This window comes from Colias philodice, chromosome 3 (genome assembly GCF_061535455.1).
Source record: "Colias philodice isolate Cphi_HAF_F1 chromosome 3, ilColPhil1 Martin Lab GWU primary, whole genome shotgun sequence".
Classification (NCBI taxonomy): domain Eukaryota; kingdom Metazoa; phylum Arthropoda; class Insecta; order Lepidoptera; family Pieridae; genus Colias; species Colias philodice.
This window is the reverse complement of record NC_143088.1, coordinates 7921688-7942128: the sequence shown is the minus strand read 5'-3', so window position 1 is coordinate 7942128 and position 20441 is coordinate 7921688. Positions and strand designations below refer to the sequence as shown.

At 31.2% G+C, this 20441-nt stretch overlaps 1 protein-coding gene across 4 annotated transcripts in view; it reads left to right on the top strand.

The window, feature by feature from the left end:
- Dh44 (corticotropin-releasing diuretic hormone 44) overlaps nt 1-19347 on the top strand; it is a 43605-nt gene extending 24258 nt beyond the window's left edge. For 2 of the 4 annotated variants that reach the window (XM_089714550.1, XM_089714549.1), the window contains exons 2-6: nt 8375-8418; nt 13187-13309; nt 14134-14223; nt 18021-18207; nt 18874-19347. In XM_089714550.1, the coding sequence (XP_089570676.1) occupies nt 8416-8418; nt 13187-13309; nt 14134-14223; nt 18021-18207; nt 18874-18914 (444 nt within the window). In that variant the 5' untranslated portion in view covers nt 8375-8415 and the 3' untranslated portion in view covers nt 18915-19347. Of the gene's footprint in view, nt 1-8374; nt 8419-13186; nt 13310-14133; nt 14224-14813; nt 14965-15239; nt 15413-15654; nt 15812-16120; nt 16415-18020; nt 18208-18873 lie in introns of those variants that run through there. The other 2 variants (XM_089714551.1, XM_089714552.1) reach the window with 2 other exon arrangements.
- The last annotated feature ends 1094 nt before the right edge of the window (nt 19348-20441 follow it).

The window sequence follows — 20441 nt, the reverse complement described above, 5'->3', positions numbered from 1 at the left end:
TAAAAAGGTTTTCACAAGTACCTATAACAGTATTCTAATGGTCATATACTATGTTAATTTATATTCTTCAGGTATGTTTTTCTAATGTTAATGAATCACATTCAGGTAAATAGGTATTAATGCTCTATTTAATGTAATAAATAGATAATATGGCCTTTATTGAAACGCATAATTCAGTTTCAATATTAGTTTCGTCTAGCGAATAACATACCTAGTAGGTATACATCTTGTATACATACATATAGAACTTATGTACTGATGTAATACATACATTTGTGTAATTGAATAATTTATGAATATATTACTATGATATTGCATTATGCACAATATCAATGGGTTCTAGTCCCTAGATAAGCTGTTTCAGATAGGCATACCAAAAAATATAAGTTACAATACAACTCAAAGTATAATTTTAATAGGATAACGTTACAGCCAGGCTTATAATGATTATTAAATTGAAGAAATACAAAAAACTATTTGGCATTTTAGCAGAAGTCCAGAGATATAGGTAGAAAAGAGACGATGATCCTTAACGTAATTACATATTATTCACTAGATTGGTGCCTGATGTATTGGTATGAAATTGAACGTAGGAGACCTGAAACTTGGATGAGATGAAATCGAATGAACATAAGTGCTTCCCGCTTTTACCACAAGTCGAGTGAAAACTCGAGCTCAATTCCTGTTTCCGCGCAGCAATTGCAAGACTTTTGCTTCAGTTTCAAACAATCTCATACAAGTTTTTATCTTTTTGATTTTACATCAGCTTTCATTAAACGAGAGTTAACTAGTGCCGTTAATATGCCAATTAAACTTGAAATTCTCGAGCTCAGTTTAAAAATTCAATAAAATTCTAACTTTTACGGTAACATTGTTTAAAAATGAATAAAGAAATGAAATGTCACGATTTTGCCATGTAAAAGGATTGAGAAATTTTTAACTTAGCAGGAAATTGTAAAAATCAAACATTTTACTTACCCTTGCAAAATAATATTTAAAGTGTTAATTATAAAATTTATATACTTACAGCAGTTGTGCATTTTTGGTTAAATCCAATGTGTCCATTGGTTCGCGTTGTAAAAGCTTGACCAATGATGTGAAAATTTCAACCTGATAACATGAGTTATAAATAAAGCTGGAATGCAAATTTATACAAAGCGTTAGGGTTCATAAATCAGATTCGAAAGTTTTCTTCTCTTACAACTAGTGTTTGAGTTGATCAGATATATAGATAATGGAGTATTTTTTGTCTATTACTGTGTTGCCAATTCTTCATGTCCTTATAAAGCTTCATTCCGTAGGCACAAAGTAAAATATGCAAATGAGAATTTCAGAACCATAACGCACACACGGTTCGTATGTTTCTATCACTAGTCTCTATAATCTGCACTTTTGGCCCTCTTTTCATATGAGTAACAATAAAATTAGCATATAAATGGGTTAGCCATTGACAGAAGTAGGTGTTAACATGATGATAACGGTCAGAATAGGTGCTCCGTTCATGATACGAGCATATTATCTTTTATAAAATGATTGGAGCGTTTATTTTTATTTCATAGTTACGACTGTTGCTTGATTAATAATGTGAATTTATATGTTTCTTATACGTAGGTTTAAAAATAAGTCTTTTCTTTAATGTCAGAACAAGTTTAATTGGAATAGAGTAAAAATTTAACATTTGGACAATTTTAAAGTCTTATCTTTTCTTAAAGTTTTAATTTTGTCTAGACTTAACAACTCTACGCCTTCACGATTTCTGACAACAATAAAGATAAGTAAATTTTCCGTAGGAGGTGATTATTTTCTAATCTTTTTTTCTTATCCCCGAACCAAACAAAAGCACAAAGTTTCCCAATTGAAGAAAACCTACAAAATCCGACAAAAATGAATAAAAGGATTATAATAAAATTGTTTATATTAAATATTCAATTTTGACCAAAGGTATCTAATTTTTTTATTTTATGAATTGTAGGTTTCTTCACTAATAAAATTTTATAGCTTTATTTACATGCAGACAAGTAAACCGTAATTTAATTAGTGATCAAATATTTCTTGCTGTAATTACCGCCTTATATCATGTTTTAATGTTTTAATTAATCACACTGAGCAAGAGAGTGATTACCTAAGGTAATTCAGACTTGCGAAGTGCGAACCTCCCTATTTTGCTTTGAAATAAAATTTATGTTATAATGCCATTTGCTACATAATTTTGTATGGTCTTTTATTGTTGCCTAATTAATTTTCTCTTGCAAGTGTGCATGCACCTATTAATTTTGTTTGATAAGTATTGTTGTTGTGGTTTGTTAAGTCGAACTTTAAGTCGAGTTTATAAAGTAGCATTAAGGATGTTGTAAATTAATGTACTTGCCGCTAATCGATTGCTATCGGATAACTGCTCGATAAAGCCACAAAACATTAATCTTTTCCATTGCAAAGTCATCAGAATTTAATCAATCCCAGTCTGCTCTTGATTTATAGAGCAATGAGCCGCTTACTTATCCCCGTAGATATTGAGAACTTCGTAATTACACGAAATTTAGTAGGATTAATTTTAATCATGAGCGGAACCATCAGTTTGCAGTTTTCACTTTATTTCTCTTGTTATGTAAATACAAAAATAATATTTATTAGGGTGTATAATTCATAACTATTCATAACATATAGTACCTATCACTCGTTGTATATTTAAAACTCAATACTTAGTATCGCAATGTTCCTAATTAATACACAGTTCACTTTAAAACTCATTAATTATTTCATTTAAGTGGATAGTGGATTCTCTGAGATGTGACGTAACGTTTTTTGCTATCAAATGTATATTGGAGAAATTATAATTTTACGACTGTTTTCGTTTTCTCATCGCTTATTTATAGGCCGAATTCATAATTCATTTGCCATTACATCAAAGTACGACTTTTTAAGTATATTTTTCTTGCATATTTTCATACGTAGCAAACATGCGCACGTACATCAGATCTTTACTGAGAAAAATCGTCCACGTTCAATGATCATTTTACGTATGGTACTAAGAACTTCTTTTTCTTCAATGACATGAGAAGAGTCAATAATTCAATAATTCGATAATTTTATTTTCCTTAATAATATGATATATAGAATTCAAGAACTTTTGATATTACAAATAGTTCTTACATTCATTAAAACACAGCTTGATGATTTTTTTTTTAATTTTGACGCTGATAATATTATGGACGATTAAAAGATTTAACCCTTATTGAATTAAATTTGATAAGTTATAGTTCCAGTGTTCCGATTCAATTAAAATTATAAAGGCAAGGTAACAAAAGCTTATAGATCCGTTCAAAGTATTTAGGAGCTTGACGGTTGAAGTCGTTAGGGAGTTATTGAATAAATTATTTCCGAGGTGATTAATTGAGTATTAATAACGTCATCTCTTAATGCCATCTAGTCTTTTTATGGTACAAAAAGTGTATATTTGTATTAAAATACTTTTGATTCTATAGTCTTCATTAGATTCAACTTCGTAAAGCAAAGCAAATATTATTATGACGTTCAACTTTCTGAAAAACCCCATTGCTTCTATTCTATATACCATTTGTATACGTAGTATATTATTATTAGTCTGTGATAGGTACCATTGTTTTTGCGAAATATTGTTTTAGACAAATAGTGTACCTATAAAACCTATTCACCCCTGTCTTATTTAGCGCAATGACGTCAATTATAACGTAATATTAATATAAAATCCTTTTCTTAGATATATTTATCTTCTAACGTATAAAAGAAGTTCTGGGTAGCGTCCTTTGTTTTGTCCTGTCTTGTCTGTCATCTGCAGAATCAGTCTAAGTGGTAGGTATAAAGAAATGAATCATAAGAAAATATTTTTATAATATCATGCAGTGTTAATAATAGAAAAATGTTTATACCTACATATATATAGAGAGTAGGTAGTCCGTGAAAAAAATGTTACTGCAATTTTTTTATACGTGCAAATGATCATTTAATTGTCTATAATAATATTGTTCTAAGAACGGCTCTTGAACGTAACTTTGAAATATTTTCATAAGCTAAGAGTATCTTGATACGGTAATTTTCAGTTTAATTGAATTTCAAGGCAGCGACATTTTCGAGTAGGTAATCTCGTGGAGTAGATATGTCTTTGATGCTTTTGTAATTAATATTCGTGCATGACCCTTCTGATCTTATGACGTTATTTGATGATTTGGACGAATTATTATCCCTTTCGCTGTTGATGTAATCCATGATATAATCAGTTATCGATTATCTTATTTATTAGATGGACGTTTGGTTTATTTAAGAATATTTTTCCTATATAAAGAGGTCAACTTTGTGCACTGTATTCATTTGAGAAAATCTATGAATAAACTCACTCTGGGATTAGTTTTCGCCATTATAGTGCTAAATTGAGAAATTACATTGATATTTCAGAGAGTAAAACCTAATGTAAGCCGTCGCACCGGGAGCCCGCACGTTAGACACTACAAAGCGTTGGCGAATAAACAAAAGTGCACAAAAATTTTGGCATTTTTATTTCAAATAGGGGTCCTTTTGATACAAAGCCTTGTAATTCTCCGTGTGGATTACTACTAGGTAATAATCATCGTGGGATGCGACCCAAAGCGAATACTAAGCTTGCGGATCAACCGCGCCCGAGCAAGATATATTGCAAAATAAAATACGAACTCTAGGCTTTATATGGCGTTTTTCATCCGTAGTTCTTTCCGTTCCATTCCAATGAGGTGGATATGGACTCAACATAAATCTTTTATTGACCTTTCCTATGAAAATTACAAAAAATGGGCATACGTCTCCATACCATGATGTATGGTGGCTATTTAATTTAAACTGACCATTCAAATATGTAGCCATTGAATTGATGCTATTTCTATAATTTATGGTTCGATGGAGTCTGACATTTGAAAACTATTCTCAGTGGGAACTTCGAGTTAGATCTGGTTCGCACACACGCAATATCTTTCAACAAATACATAGAGCATGACGATCTTATCACCTATTCTAGTTCAACAAACCCAAAATGTCAAATTAATTCGATACAGGCACAAATTGAATCGCTTTGAAGTTGCCAAACACTTTTGATACAGTTAAGAGAGTGAAAGGGGTTATATCCCTCCGCGTCATCGTTATCGTATACTAGTCTGGCTTTTGATTCTGCCAGGTTAAAGGGATATGGATGCTGGGACATTTCATGCTTACCAACCTATTGCTAATGAGTAAAGGAAATAAACTTACGTTAAGGTCTCATTAATTATGATTAATAATGATTGTTTGTATTCATTGATACAACAAAATATGAGTAAAAGACTGTACATATACAGAGTGTACATATTATGTAGAGTTGGAGCATCTATTGAATTACCTACATAAAGCCTACATATTATTAATATGTAGATACAAATTACAATGCGACTAAACTGAATAGAAAGTCAATGACCTGAGTAGGTAAGTCAATTGTGTCAAATGTCATTTCAAAATACTGTTTAGTGTATCTACTTATACTTTTAGCATTTCACTATTGGATTATTTTCTCTGACTTACTTGTATCAAAATTTGAATGCTACTTAACAATATTTCTAAACTTAGATCATTAATAAAGACATTAAATATGATATCACAAAATGGAGCAGAATCAATCCTTAGTCGCAAGCACAGGTCGCAAGCAATATATAATTTATTAAAATTGAATTTAAAATTCAAATTGATTTCATAAAAATATAATGAAGCAAACACAATTGTACATGAAAACATAAAATAAACAAATTATTCCTTTCACTTTATTTCACGTCCCTACCTGTTTATGTTTATCTGTTGAACTGCAAGACAAAGCTTCGCGCTCTACAGACTGCAGTGCTCATGTTAAAGCTTCTAAAACATGCTCAAAAGTGTTTGAATACGAAAATGACTTTCCTGCATTTGCCACTTTGCGAAATTTAAGAGTTCCATACAAAGGTGTTCACGGACGTTAACAAACGTAGAGCCGCGTGCAGATCTAGTTTTAATTGTATTTCATTCTAAAAGTGCTTAGAGTTAGAGTGTAGGTACCTATGTAATAAGAAATAAATAGTTAAATTAAACATTCCGCCATAGGGCGTAATCATAGGATTATTAAGATGTAGAATAAATCTTATTTCAAAATTAAATTATTGTATCTAATTATTATTGATAAGCTTTTTGTTATTTTCTTTTCTGGTTACACATATATTATCTACTACATAATATTATGGTATGGTGGATAGTGGATACACATCTTATATGTAATAGTTTTTGACCCGTTATTTTAATTTAGTTATACAATAAATTAATAACATCGTAATTACAATATAATACAAAAGTCAAATAGGAACGGCATACCATGGATATCAGATTGAATAAAAATATTTCTATAAATCCCTAAATCCAAGTAAATATTTAAGTTAAGAAAATTAATTTTAGAAACTGATTATTAATGAAATTACAAATGTAAATAAATGGCTATTTCTGCGTATCTCGGGTGATTAAAAATATTACGATTTTATTTCGCATTTAAATTGTAAATTCTCTGGAAATAGTTATTTTTGTTAACGATTTGGTTAACGCAGCGTTTTATAGTTATATGCTTAAATGAGTTGTAATATAATTATAAGTTGTATTTACCATATCTATAAATAAATCAATTGTAAATCAAGTAAATGTGTTGTAGCTAATGATTGACTAGTTTGACGAAATGGAGCACGTCCCATATCCTTCCCACGATATTGTTAACACGAAATCCAAGCACGTAGGATATCCAATAATTATAACGTTATTACCCACTTCATAATGGCATTATTGGATATTACCGATATTGTTTGGATAATCGCTTATCACTGTACTACGATTTAATTTTGATTACATGATGAGCATTTTCGGAGCGGCCAATGCGCAAGTTGCCTTTCTAATAAGAGATATTGTTGAATGTTGTTTAACTCTAATATAGAAAAAAAAACATGCATTTACCAAAGAAAAATCGATTAACGTTGTTATAAGTTCGGTCGGTACCTATAGAAAAATGAAGTTAGATCGCACTTCGTGGAACTTTTAAGAAATACAATCCAACTTAGTTAAGTGTAGAGAAAACTCCGTGGGTTTATGAGGCTATACATTTTTATGTCACTCTTTAAGAATATTTACATTGGGTAATTTTTTTCCAAACAATTTTCATATTGAGTTAATCCAAGCTTCATTTTACTTTCGCTTTGGGAATATCGACAACATTTAAGATTTGATTAAAGCAGAACAGTCTTATTATTTCGTGAATGAAATATGCCTAGTATTCAGGATATTAAACTATCGAGTTGTTGTTTTTGTGAAATAAATAAAATAAATCTAAATGTACCGGCTGTATATGATACTCTTAAGAGGAAGTAAGTCGTGACCTAGTGTGAACAGAATGAATTATTGAGCACACGTGTGCCAATAAATTGAAGTTTGGAAGAAACTTTAGATGTTCAGGTAAAAAGGTTCAAATTTTGCAGTCAGGACAACGACATAAGTCCGATATTCGTCAGGTAATTAACTCTTGAAGTGCTGTCGGCGTGATAGGTCATGAGTGTCGGTGGCAGAATCGATCACACACTTAGTTGTACTAGAATGTGCTCGAAACGTATTGTCCGAAATCAAATATATCGTAAGATGAATGAACGCACATGTGTAATTAATTATTATACCTACATAGATTTCAAAGAAAGTATCTCCCGACGGAGACGGGTAGTGCAACAACTGTTATATAATTATTTAAATACAATAATGAGTGAGTGTTTTTTTCAATAACGCAGAATAATATTACGAATACACCTGTAAACATTTTCAAAAACAATATGAGTACCTTACATATTTTTTTTTTGTGTCTGTTGGCGACAAAATCAGTATAATTTTACATTTAAAAAAAGATTTGAAATGAGAACCTTCTTGTAAAAATGGAGACATTCTATGACGTCATAGCGACAGCCTGAAATTATGTTAAAAGGCCTTTCGTCAACTCTTTGAGCGACTACTTACATATCTTTTAGGATATAAAATTGTAAGCCTTTTCCATATTCAACTTCATAATGTCTGATAAAGCATCCGCGAATTAGAAATCAATCTGTCTTGCAAATAAAAACGGAAGCTCGTACTAATAAACCAATAGGAAATAAATAAAACAGACTGGACAAAGCATCTCTGTGTTCTAGATACGATGGTACCTGGAAACCTGAATTTGGGTCACGCTCATGCCAATCACTTCGATACGCAGAGTTACATTACATCGAAATTATAACTATCATGTATGCAGCAGTTTGATAAATGCGGTTAACGCCTTTATACATCACTGTAACAGTTGAAATGTTTCTTGTTTCAGGTATTTTTGGCGGGACGTTCAAAGAAAAGATATCTACTAATATGGTGAGTGGATTAAAGTTTATTTCTGTACATCGTACATCCATAATAATGCTACATCGTATTCCCTGTAGTGCTTAATAGAGATGCATTTAATCAATTATATTTACGTGCCATGAGAGCGTATTAATTAACCTTAATTTTTTTTTTATATTTTGTACTTTCATTAAATCTATACCTAGCTGTCGTTTTTTTGTCTAGTGTTTTGGATAAATGTAAATTGCAGCCTGCTTTCTCTTAATAATATAGTAATGACTAAAGTAAAACATCATCTTTATTCACTAGAACTTATGCACACCCGGATATGTACATAATAAAATATGAAGCAGGAATTGAAAAAGCATTGCATTGAATAATATAATTTTTAAATAATTATCACTACGACTGCAATGAAACCTCATCTAAGTTAATTTTAAAACTAATCTTTTTTCAAACAAGATTATAAGAAATCCTTTTTGTTATTTTCTCATTCTTATATCTAAACCTTCACATATATTAACATATTTTGGTGTTAATGAAGTTTCTTACAATGAATGCAAGATATAACATCGATGATTGATTAATACCCTGAATAAATTATTCATGAAATAATTACGTGGACAATAGGATATAGATAGCTTTGTCTCGCAGTAATAATTGATGAGCTAAGAATACAGTAATAAGGTTTGAGTATAATAGAAAATGATTCTCTGATAAAACATTTTTATCTCGCCAAATTAGTTTTTTCCACGATAATTTTATACTCATATATATTTTCCCATTAGTATAGTAAGTAGTTTAGAGAGTCATTTTTATACATAGGTAATAGGTAATTTAAATTCATGTCGCTTTAGTCACAGTGCATTCATTTTATAATATATTGCTGTATGAAGAAAAAAATCGTTACTTATAGAAGATTATCCATGATATCAATAATTGAACTATTTTTTCACACTTTTACAAATCAACATTTTAGATTTCATACAAATGAATGCGCTCAGTTTCTTTAACAGGAACCGCACAATAGTAGGTAACCATAGCTTCACAGCGACGACCTGAAAATTGTTTTTATTGTTCTCAGAAATTATACAGCTCTTTTGGTTGTTCTCCCTTTTGCCTTTCCATTTGCGCTTAACGACGCCTAGTTTTGTGAGTAGATTTCAGATAAACTTATCTCTATTACTCCTAATTCGTACAGAATACGATTGTAAGCGTCAAAGAAGTAATTCCACAGATAGTATTAACTTTTTTATTAATTTTAATCAAGTTATCTTCATCGTTGTGCTAAATGAATTCATCCGTTGTCTGACCGAGCCACGAAATTAAATTTTTAAATATCTAGCCATAATATTACTTTTGAATGCCAATAATGGCCCGCGTTTGTAACTCCTTGAGAGTTAAAAGAAAATTAAATAAGATTGTATAGTATTTGAGTTACTTTCTACTTCGAATAATGAATTGTAATATTCTTTACAAAAAAGTCAAGATGAAATTTAGCACATATTAATTCAAATCTTTCATTTAATAATTGAAATTCATTTTATATCAACACGAAATTATTTAATCTAATATATTTTTCTGAGGTCTTTATTTTATAAAATTCATTTACGAGACACGAGATATTGCGTGGTACCACGCTTTAAGTAACAAAGACCTTTGAAACCATTCAGTCCAGATCTAATACCACCTTTCTAACAGCCTATTGTATAAGAAAATAAATGAAATGAATCTGTAAGACAAAAAACAAATCATACAATAGTATAGAAGTAAAATATTATGTAGCAGCCAGACGTAAAAGGAAAAAGGTAAAGAAATTTATTCTTTGGGAAAAACCACATTGAATATTTTGGAAGTGTTTTTATTTTGATAAAGACCCATTTTATACCAATTTCTTTCGCTTTAAAAAGATGGCCTTAAGAGGAAAACCCTCCGGCTGGTAAACCTCAAACGAATTATTATTATTTATTTTTTTCAATTGCAGAAATGTCTTAAGATTTTTTTATTTATTCTGTATTTTTAAACGTTTCCTTCGAGCTTTCTTTAAATGACAGAAAGTTTAGAGCATTTATTTCAATTAAACGGAGATACTCAATCTTATGATAAAATTCTTACCGTTGATGGTGAGATGATATTAAATTTTATATTATGTAATTGTACATATTAACACAATATATACATATTTATAATGTAATATCAAGGTGTTTTATGCATTCCAACAAATGTTTGTCGAAGTTCCCATACTTTACAATTTAACATATAAGTATATCGATTTGAACAACGACCTATTTAACTTAACATGCAAAATGCATTTATATAAAAGGTAATTAATTTAAATATGTCAAATTACCTATCTTTTACATTAAAACAAAATTGGCTCTCGTAATCAGGGATACGAAAGTATATAAAGCACATACTATAATTACAAAAGGACAAACGGGTAACACATAAACACCGTGTGTTTGTTCAGCAAGTCCCGTGTAAATACAGCATCTACAAGGGCTCTCCAAATGAAGTGAAACCGCACTTAACTAGTTCCTAATAGGCTACAGCTATGAGAAGGGACGTGTGAACATCTACGACAATTAATTCCCTACCTTACTGTAGGTACCGTGTCAATCAGAGAACTTTAGTATGAGATTTTATAGGCGTACCTTTTTGTACTTGCTTTATATCATTGTTAGTGTTCATAGAATGACATTGTGACATTATGACATTGATACTCATACAAAATCAGTAGCTTTAGAGATCAAAAGTATATTATAGGTATATCTTAGAGCAATAAACGTAGAAAAATTAGTATGAAATTACAAAATTGTAGAAATATAATATTATATGTTAAATTTATGCTCTGGAGTAATATAATATTGTAAAATATTGGGCAGGAATATTATAATAACTATTGATAGAAGATACCGTCTATAGTATAAAGAGGCCGTCTCTATAGAAAGGTCGAAAGAAATTCGATAGGTATAATATTAGAAAGGAAGTAGCTGAATATGTCAAGATTGCTTGCTACAGACGCTACAGTCGATATACGGGATTGAATATTTCGTAGGCTATGTAAAGCATAAACAGAGATTTCGCGAACCCTAATTTATGTTTAGTATATCTAGTTTTATATCTCTACTTCTATAGTCTGTTTTGGAAAGTACCCTCTTGTTTGAGCTCTAAAAGTACGACTACAACCAGAGCCATTATTTGATAGTGTGTTAAAATACGATTTATAGTGCACATAATATTAATCTCTACGCGACACATCTGACGCTCGTCGAAAAATATGACAAGCTGCCTACGAAAACACAGCGGGTTAATAGCTTCCACGAACTGAAATTCACGAAATGTTTTTAAATTGCTCCAATTCCAAATGAAATTTTTCACGTTACAATTCCAATACTATCATGACGCCAATAACATGTTGTAACTTACAAATGCACACCAGGAAAATATCCTATGATACGAGCTTAGGGGTTGGACCCTGAATCCTTCCCCAGTTAGTGTGGGTTCGAGCTCCATTTTTGTCAATGCGAGCTTTGTTCTTGTTTATAGAAGTCTGTGTCTGCTATAAGAATTTGTGTGATTGGTTATGATATTTTTATAATAAAGTTAAGTTTGGGAATTCAAGACCAGCGGTAAAAGATGATGTATATTTTTTAATAACATATTCGCATTATTACGTATAGGATGATTATTTATAAAAAGTATATTGTTTTATTGTTTCCTAAATATTAAATATACCGCCTAAAGGCATAATAAATAATTATTCGCTTCTCTTTAAAAATTAATTGGCAAAAGCTTTATTTTATTGATGAAAAGAGTAGTTAGAGTGGTATGCAATTCTGCATTTCCCAGAAAACATTAGCATTTTCAAAGTCGATTTATTTGAGCCAAATTGAACTGCACAGTGGCGTCAGGATAAAAGCCAGCTTAAGACCACTGATTGCAAATACGTTTCAACCTACAAGCTATCACTTTGCAAAATGAGCATAACGTGAGAAATTCGTATAATGAGAGTAAGCCGGTAAATCGATTGCGCTTCCGACACCTGGCTGTTGATTTAAAAATTTATATTCATTGCAATTTTGAGGAAGCTTGGATACATTCAGCGGTGGCGGTTTTTGAATTTGCTCTAGAAAATCGAGTCAACTAACCTTTGATTACAGTTTTATTGTCAATTTGTTTTTTTTTCTGAAACATTATTGTGGTATATGTTCGGCTTTAGTTTTTGAATGGAGCAATCCGATATACTCGTAATAATATAAATATCAAATTTCAAAAAAGAGCAAATATAGAAGTAAAGTATATAATATACAGTTACTATATAACCACTAAACAACTGTAACAACATTTTCAGACCATTCATACCCACTTCAATTTCAGACATCAGACAACACACAAACAAACAGAACACATGTAGAAACTGTATCAGGTCAACTAGATCGCCACGTTTTAATTTAAGCACACTACGATTCATGATTCATATTATGTGCACCTTTTTTTTTGTAAGTGGGGAAATCTTGCATAGATACCCACGGCCTCCGGGGAAGAGGCCGTGGGTTATGTCGGATTTCTACCAACCAAAACCCCACTGTGTTCGGTCAAGCCGCATCAACGACAGGGCCACGGGTATAGGTAGAATTCGTCCGTGACCCCATCAGCGGCAGCCCGTCGCCGGGCCCTAACAAGCTAAGAGCCTGCCAGCTCTACCCTCATGGGGCGGCGTGAGCGGAACACGTCTCACGCCTAACATTCGCTATAGATATAATCAGCTAGTTTTAATAAAGTCGTCTATTACCAGATGTGGTGGGCAGTATGTTGCGTGGCGGTGGTCGTCGGCAGCGTGTACGCAGACGCCGCGCCGGCTTCTAGCGAACTCTCCCACTCCATTGACTGGACTCAGTTGGAACCGGCTCCTGATGATGTAAGTAGATCAAATATTTTCCTATTTAAATTATCATTACATTATTTATTAAACATTCATTTCACAAAACTATCATTAATTACAAGTCTAGAAGTCTTTGACACATTCTTTAATTATGCAATAATAATATAAAATTTATGTGTTCCTGGAGGTATTCTTGTCTAATAGATTATATAATTAATTTAAGAAAATGCTTAATCATAAATTCGTTCGAAATGTTTGTAATTTGTATAAATTGTTCAAACTGTTAAAGTATTACTCAAAGCAGGTTTCATACAACATTAAAGTTCAAAATGTATCAAGCAATAAGAACAAATGTTGCCTTGTCTCGTGAATAACAATCGCGAAAGGAACACGTACGTTGAGCATACCTATTTGTTATAAAATCCAGAGCTGTAAAGAACTCAATTTATTATCTCACGTGCAAATTTCATGATCTAGACACCGCATATTCTGACGTTCGTGTTTGCGTTATGACACTTTAGCATCGGTTTCTGTTGGAGGAGCTTTAATTTGTCATACAGGCATAAAGTTGTTATAAAGCTTTCTAAAGTTTTAAAATCGAATAAAAAGAAAATGCTCCTTTTCTAAGTTTTTAAATTTAATATGGTGAAATGTTATTAATATGATAAAGATTATTTTAATAATTAATAACTTATCATACAGAAAAATTTTATTGAAATGGTTTTCACTTTTCGTTTACGGATAGGCTGCTTATTTATTAGCAACATATATTATATTTCAAGAGTTACTTTAAAAGTCATGGATAAAAAATATTGATTTCGTAAAGTTTTTAAAGTAACACTGGAATAATGACTGCACAGGAAAGCATCGAATACGCGGTGTCTCCGGGAGGGCGCTATCCCGCCGCGCCCTGGCTCTACTTGCTCGCTGACGTCCCCCGAGATTCCCAGGTAATTTTATTAGTTTTCCACTCGGAAAAATATCTTTATTCGTGAAATTTATGTCTTAAATTATAGCGGCGTTCGACAGTCCAGAGATAAAATTGAAAGATTAAGCGGCACAAAGATTTCTGATAAAACGTTTTCACTTGTAGGTACGAATTATTCGTTCTGCATGAAATCGACGGGATTAAATTTCAAAGTTAACCTGTTAATGTCCATCAAGTTTGTTTTAATAAGCTCTTTGTATTATTTTAATTTAATTTGTTTAATTGAAACAGGGCCTTTGTAATTACTTCGGCAAATTATAGAGGGAACATGATTGTCACTTTCGCTATTACCTTAATTGCCAGGACCATTGGTCCGGAAAATAGTTAATTGTACGTATTTGTTGTTGTTTAAAACAAGGTTTTTTTGAAAATGATATGAATTTAGTATGTCTTTTTCATTATCATTATAAGTTTAGTTTTATTAACGTTAATCTTTACCCCAATATATTGATTTAAGTTTTATGGGCTTTCCCAGTCTTTGATCTTGTGTCTTATCTATTTCTTGCATTAAAAGTAAAGTAAAAATATCAAGAGTAAGTTAAATGTGTGAAGGTGCCAGTTAAAGAGAAGATGGCGCGATCACGGCGATCTCATATTTCCGTAAACCCAGCGGTCGAACTTTTGCAACGAAGTGCATACAACAACTACATGGAAAGGCTAGCACATGATAACCGTGACTTCTTAAACTGTATTGGAAAGAGAGGTCAGCAAAAAACACAATTATCAATTCAATAAGTAAAATACAATTTTATTACAACGTAGATTGGTTTAGATACTTAGATAATTAGATTTAACTAGATCGCTCAGTACCTAACCATAACATTCATTTGCTAAGAGCTGAAAGTAGTCTAGCTTTAGTAGAATAAGATCGGCTAAATTTACATTGCATGTAACAATTTATCATATACTTAACAATTTTTTAGTGTACAAGTAATCTCTTTAAGAGGCAGTCTTTTAATTTATTATTTATTTTCATAGATCCGTGGAGCAACCCTGATTGCAAGATGAAGGCCTAAGTTTTAGGAAGGAATCGCCGTTCCATTGCCGTCCACACCTAGAGCCAAAGCGAAGTTTTCCTTTAAATATTTAAAAATATATAATAATTCATTGCAAGTACAAAATTACTATGACAATTATGTGAATATTCATACATGTAGTAATTATTAAAGACTATTAAATGTGAAGGTTGTTTTATTTATCCCTTGCCATGTACATTATACGAAATACTAACATGAAAATAGGCAGAAACCTTTCCATCGTATTACGTCAATCTGCAGACGTAGACTTTGCCACATATATGGGCACACATAATTCGAGCAAGTCAATTGCACTGTTTGATCGGCTTGCTCTCGTATAAATGTTTGCGTACCTAATGCGTGTGCCTGGCGCGAAGGAGGAGAATGGCCGCATCAAGCGACGGATGCCCTCCCTGTCCATCGACCTGCCCATGTCCGTGCTGCGACAGAAGCTGAGCCTCGAAAAGGACAGGAAGGTCCACGCTCTGCGAGCGGCCGTTAACAGAAACTTCCTCAATGACATCGGAAAACGAGGTAGCTTATCCAAATCCACATACTTTATCATTCTTTTTATATTAACATAAACATGTATAAATAACAAACACGGGAACCTATAAAGCTATGATACGTGAGTAAGAATTACACACGCGACGTGTCTTTGTGCATAAATAAAAACGAAATATTGCACGCATTGGTCTGATAAATTTGTGTCATACAATGAGAGTAAAATATATTGTGTTTGTAAAATTTGTAACTTTTATTTATATCAAGATATTATAACGTTTATATGAGTTCGTTTCTTTTATTGGAACGTGAATGACTAACATTGTTTTCTTATTACAGGTTTTCTGTGGAGCTCTGCGGTAAATACGGATACTTATTAGGAACGCGATCGTTAATGAACTAATTTTAATCGATTGCCTCATCTAAAACTTAATACTCGTATTTTATTGAAGACATGATTATAATATCAATATTTTCCCTAATTAATATCATATTTTATTCTTGAAGAGTTGTACTAACTTATGATAGCTTAAGCGAATGTTTAAAAGCTTAATTGAAATGATGTATGTACCTTTGCTATATTATTAAGCTATATGCTAGTTATTAATATGAGATTAGAGACTTATTGTAGTAAGATTAATTTTAAATCTAGTCATGTTCATGTATTTATTTCAAATCTTTCCTGTTTATTGTAACTTTAAATAGAATATAATATTATGTAGTTATCTAATACCTAGAGTTGTATTGTATCATGTATGTTTCTAGTTGAAGAAATATTGTAAAATTTTAATTATGCTTTGAGATATTGTTGAGTGAAAATAAACTTTGTTGGAATGAATAATTGTTTTACTTTCTATTATTATACTCACAGATCTATTACGTATTTTACACAAACGAACTGCCTTACTTGCGTTCTTTTGGCTTTAAAAATATTAGAACCTTGTAATATGAATTATGAAGATGATATCTATCAAACAGAGGCTCCTTTAACGAAGAGTAGTTATATAAAAATAAATAAACAGGGGCCTTAGACAAAGTAACAATTGAAAAACGATAACGAAGTTAGAAAAGGAAAAATGTATGGGATTGACATTAGATAGACCACGTGATCTAACGCGGCGTATGTCAATCCCATACATTTTTGCCTTTTCTAACTTCGTTATCGTTTTATAATTGTTACTTTGTCTAAGGCCCCTGATTTTGAAAGTCGTTTAAAAATTATTGATCATTGCCTATGGCATCTGTATCTTGCAAGCCAGCATAAAGTAGCTGAGTATCATATGGTATCATGGAAAAACATAAAATCATATTCATTTTACTTCACAGATTAACAGGCACTTAACAAAAACTATAAGTATAATAGAAAGAAATATATGTACAAAGTAATTTGTTTCATGGCAATAAGAACTTCATTATCTATTTCCCAATTTAATAATTTTGCATTTGGCTTAACAACCTTGTGATTAATACCATCCAGTCGATGTTCTTGTTGATATTATAAGAGCAAGACAAACATAATTTTATACACAAATAACTTTATGAGGCGACTTTCTCATCGCGTCCAATGTTACTAATATATTTGATATCGAAAATAATCTTAAAATATCTATGGTACATGGTAGCTTTAGTATTTATATAGTACATATAGTTTTCGAATATTTGTGTATTTTACAGTTTGTATAGTATACTAGCTTTCCGCCCACGGCTTCGCCCGCTTTATCTAAAACTTAATAAATTATATACTTACTAAAAACTTTCTCGAGGTTAACTCTATCTATTAAAAATACTGCATCAAATTCCTTTGTGTTCTTTTAAAGATTTAATCATACATATAGGGACAGAGAAAGCGACTTTGTTTTATACTATAGCTATGTAGTGATTAGAAATATATAACTTCTTGCTATTTTCTAACCCGTGAGATAGTTTACTAGTTATTTTAAGGATATATTGACTCTTCTTTCTCCTCTCAGCCCAACGAATTGCTTAATAGAATTACTCTCAGATAGAGATTGGCGTGCGCACGCAAAGTCCACTTAATTAGCTATATCAATTATTCAGACCATATTTTTTACGACTTTCTATCTATTAATTCTTTCATTCTGCTTGTTTATTAATATTGGTACATTGAAACACAGATGTAGCAGAAATTGACAGGCTATATTTTGCATGATGTACATATTTGATGTCTTATATTAATATTTATCGTACTGATGCACATGCATTCTCTAAATTGGAACAGAGGCTGGCAGGACTCCGGGAGGGTCGTGCACGGCCCAAGCGCAAAATGCCTTCCCTGTCCATTAACAACCCTATGGAGGTTCTTCGGCAGCGGCTGCTGCTGGAGGTTGCACGTAAGCAAATGCGTGAAGCCAGTCAGAGACAAGCGGTCGCGAATAGGGTCTTCCTGCAGAATGTAGGCAAACGAGGTAAATTATTATAACTAACTACTAAAAAACACGATGACATTTTTCTTCTATAAGTACAAAAAATAATATAAATTTTAATTTATTTTATACTGTGGTAAATTTCTTAGATTTTGGAAAAAAACTAGCTGTAAAATATATTTCGCTAAGTTGGCCTGTTAAAATGTTTGAAATTGAACTTTGAACGTCCGACATCAAAGATACCTAATCGAAAAACATTATCAAAGATATTTATCAAAGGTTTTAGCTGTCGCAAGCAATAGAGAGGCTTTCTGCCATGTTTTCTTAAAAGTCATTTCAAGACATTGATAGTATAAAATACATAGTAAGTAGAGAAGTGTGTATAAATGTGATTCCTTTAATTATTAAGGTTTAAAAAATGATAATTAAAACTTTAAAGAAGTGTTATAAACTGTCATCTGCATTTTTAAGTGATGTGGATGATTGCATTAAAATATACCTACAACGAGGGTTAAATTGTGATATGTTAACAATGCAAATGTTTGATTGTCAACTGTATTTCCGTCGAGTACTTTAATTTCATTACATGGAGTTGAGTGTGTGTTCATTTTGAATTTATTTAACTTCTTACGAATTTGTATTTATGTTTCGCATAAAATATTTTTACCAATATATTGCATATTTTAATTTATTGTGTTTTTCATGCAGGTATCTGGGCGAACTCAATTTCATCTCGCTATGACAACTAAAGGATGCTATTGACCCTTTTCTCTTGTTTTCAAAGCTATCTCCAATTTCAACAACATACGATTGATAATAGTCTGAATTTCGTATTTTTGTTCACGTTGATTAATCATCAAATTATTGAAAATATAGTTAAACGTATTGAAATAAAAATATGTATGTAAAATAGCAGACAAATGCTTCCAAGTATTGTATAATATTCTTAATTGGTTGATTTTAGTTTGCATTTTTTGATTATGCTGTTAATGTCTCCTTGTATAATAATTGAATTAAATTTTGTATGTATTGTATTGTTTTTAAAAATGTTTATGATGGTGGTATGTTAACCAGCTCAACATAACACCGGTATGTTTATATGTTTGTCTTTTTTACTACCGTAAATTTAAATTGCTACGACTATCTGTGCCAAAGAGTTTTGTTTAATATATTTTTCTTTAATTATAAGTGATAGTTATTATTATATAATATAGTTGTGATTTGCAACTGTCTCCTAATTAGAATGAATTTCGTTTTTAGATAAGTACAGAGTAGCTGTTACATGTATATTTTTTACTCTAAATATGATCTCTATTAGCTTATTAAAGTAGAAAAATTATAATAGTCTATAATAAATTGAATTGCGTTCAATAAAAACGTTAAATTGTTGCTTTGTTTTCATTTATCATTTTTGAAAAGATGTTGAGTTTCCTAATCCTAAATAACAATGCAAACAAAGATTTAAGTATATTGCTTAAAATTATTCATACATGATGTTTTCAACAGTAAAAGGGTATTTGTTTGCATTTCTTTCTATGTCAAGGTCCGACTGAAATTTAATTCGTAGTATAAAAACATATTTTTATCCATAACTTTCCCTTGTAATGGCTTCACAAATTATGGCACGCACTGCCTCGTATTGCCACTTTACCTTCTTAATGTGTGGCTAACTTTATCACGAGCTATTATTCCTCAAAGGACCTCAACATTATTTTTATGAATAAGGTACACTTGTTAGATATATTAATTGTAGGAAATTTTACAAATAAGTATTTTTATTAGCTTGGAAAGGAAATTTAACATAATTAAATTTATTTTTTGTTAACTATCTTCATCAAATCTGCTTTAAATGAATACTTTTATAGTTTGGATAAAATATAATTGCACTGCAATAACAATCCTGGAGGGAGCGAGGTCCGAGGCAGAAATAACAAAAAGAACGGTGTGATTGAGTTCAGACTATACTTAGTAATTTCTCAAAGAAATATGTAGTATAATTTTCATAAATCCCATTAAGTAGTATTATTATAAAAAGATGTACCGATAATCTTCGGTTTCGCCCCGATTTTGCCTCAAAGCTGTCAAAGTGACGATAGTCCATTTAACACCCTTTAAAGGCAGTCTGTGACCAATTTATCTGAAACTATATTTGATTTTCCGTAGTGCACTTTGATCCTCAATTCAAAATGGTTTCTATAATCTAATATATCTTCTTATTTAAATTAATAATTCAATATGTTATGTTAAAGGATTTTCTAATGCATATTGCTAGAGAA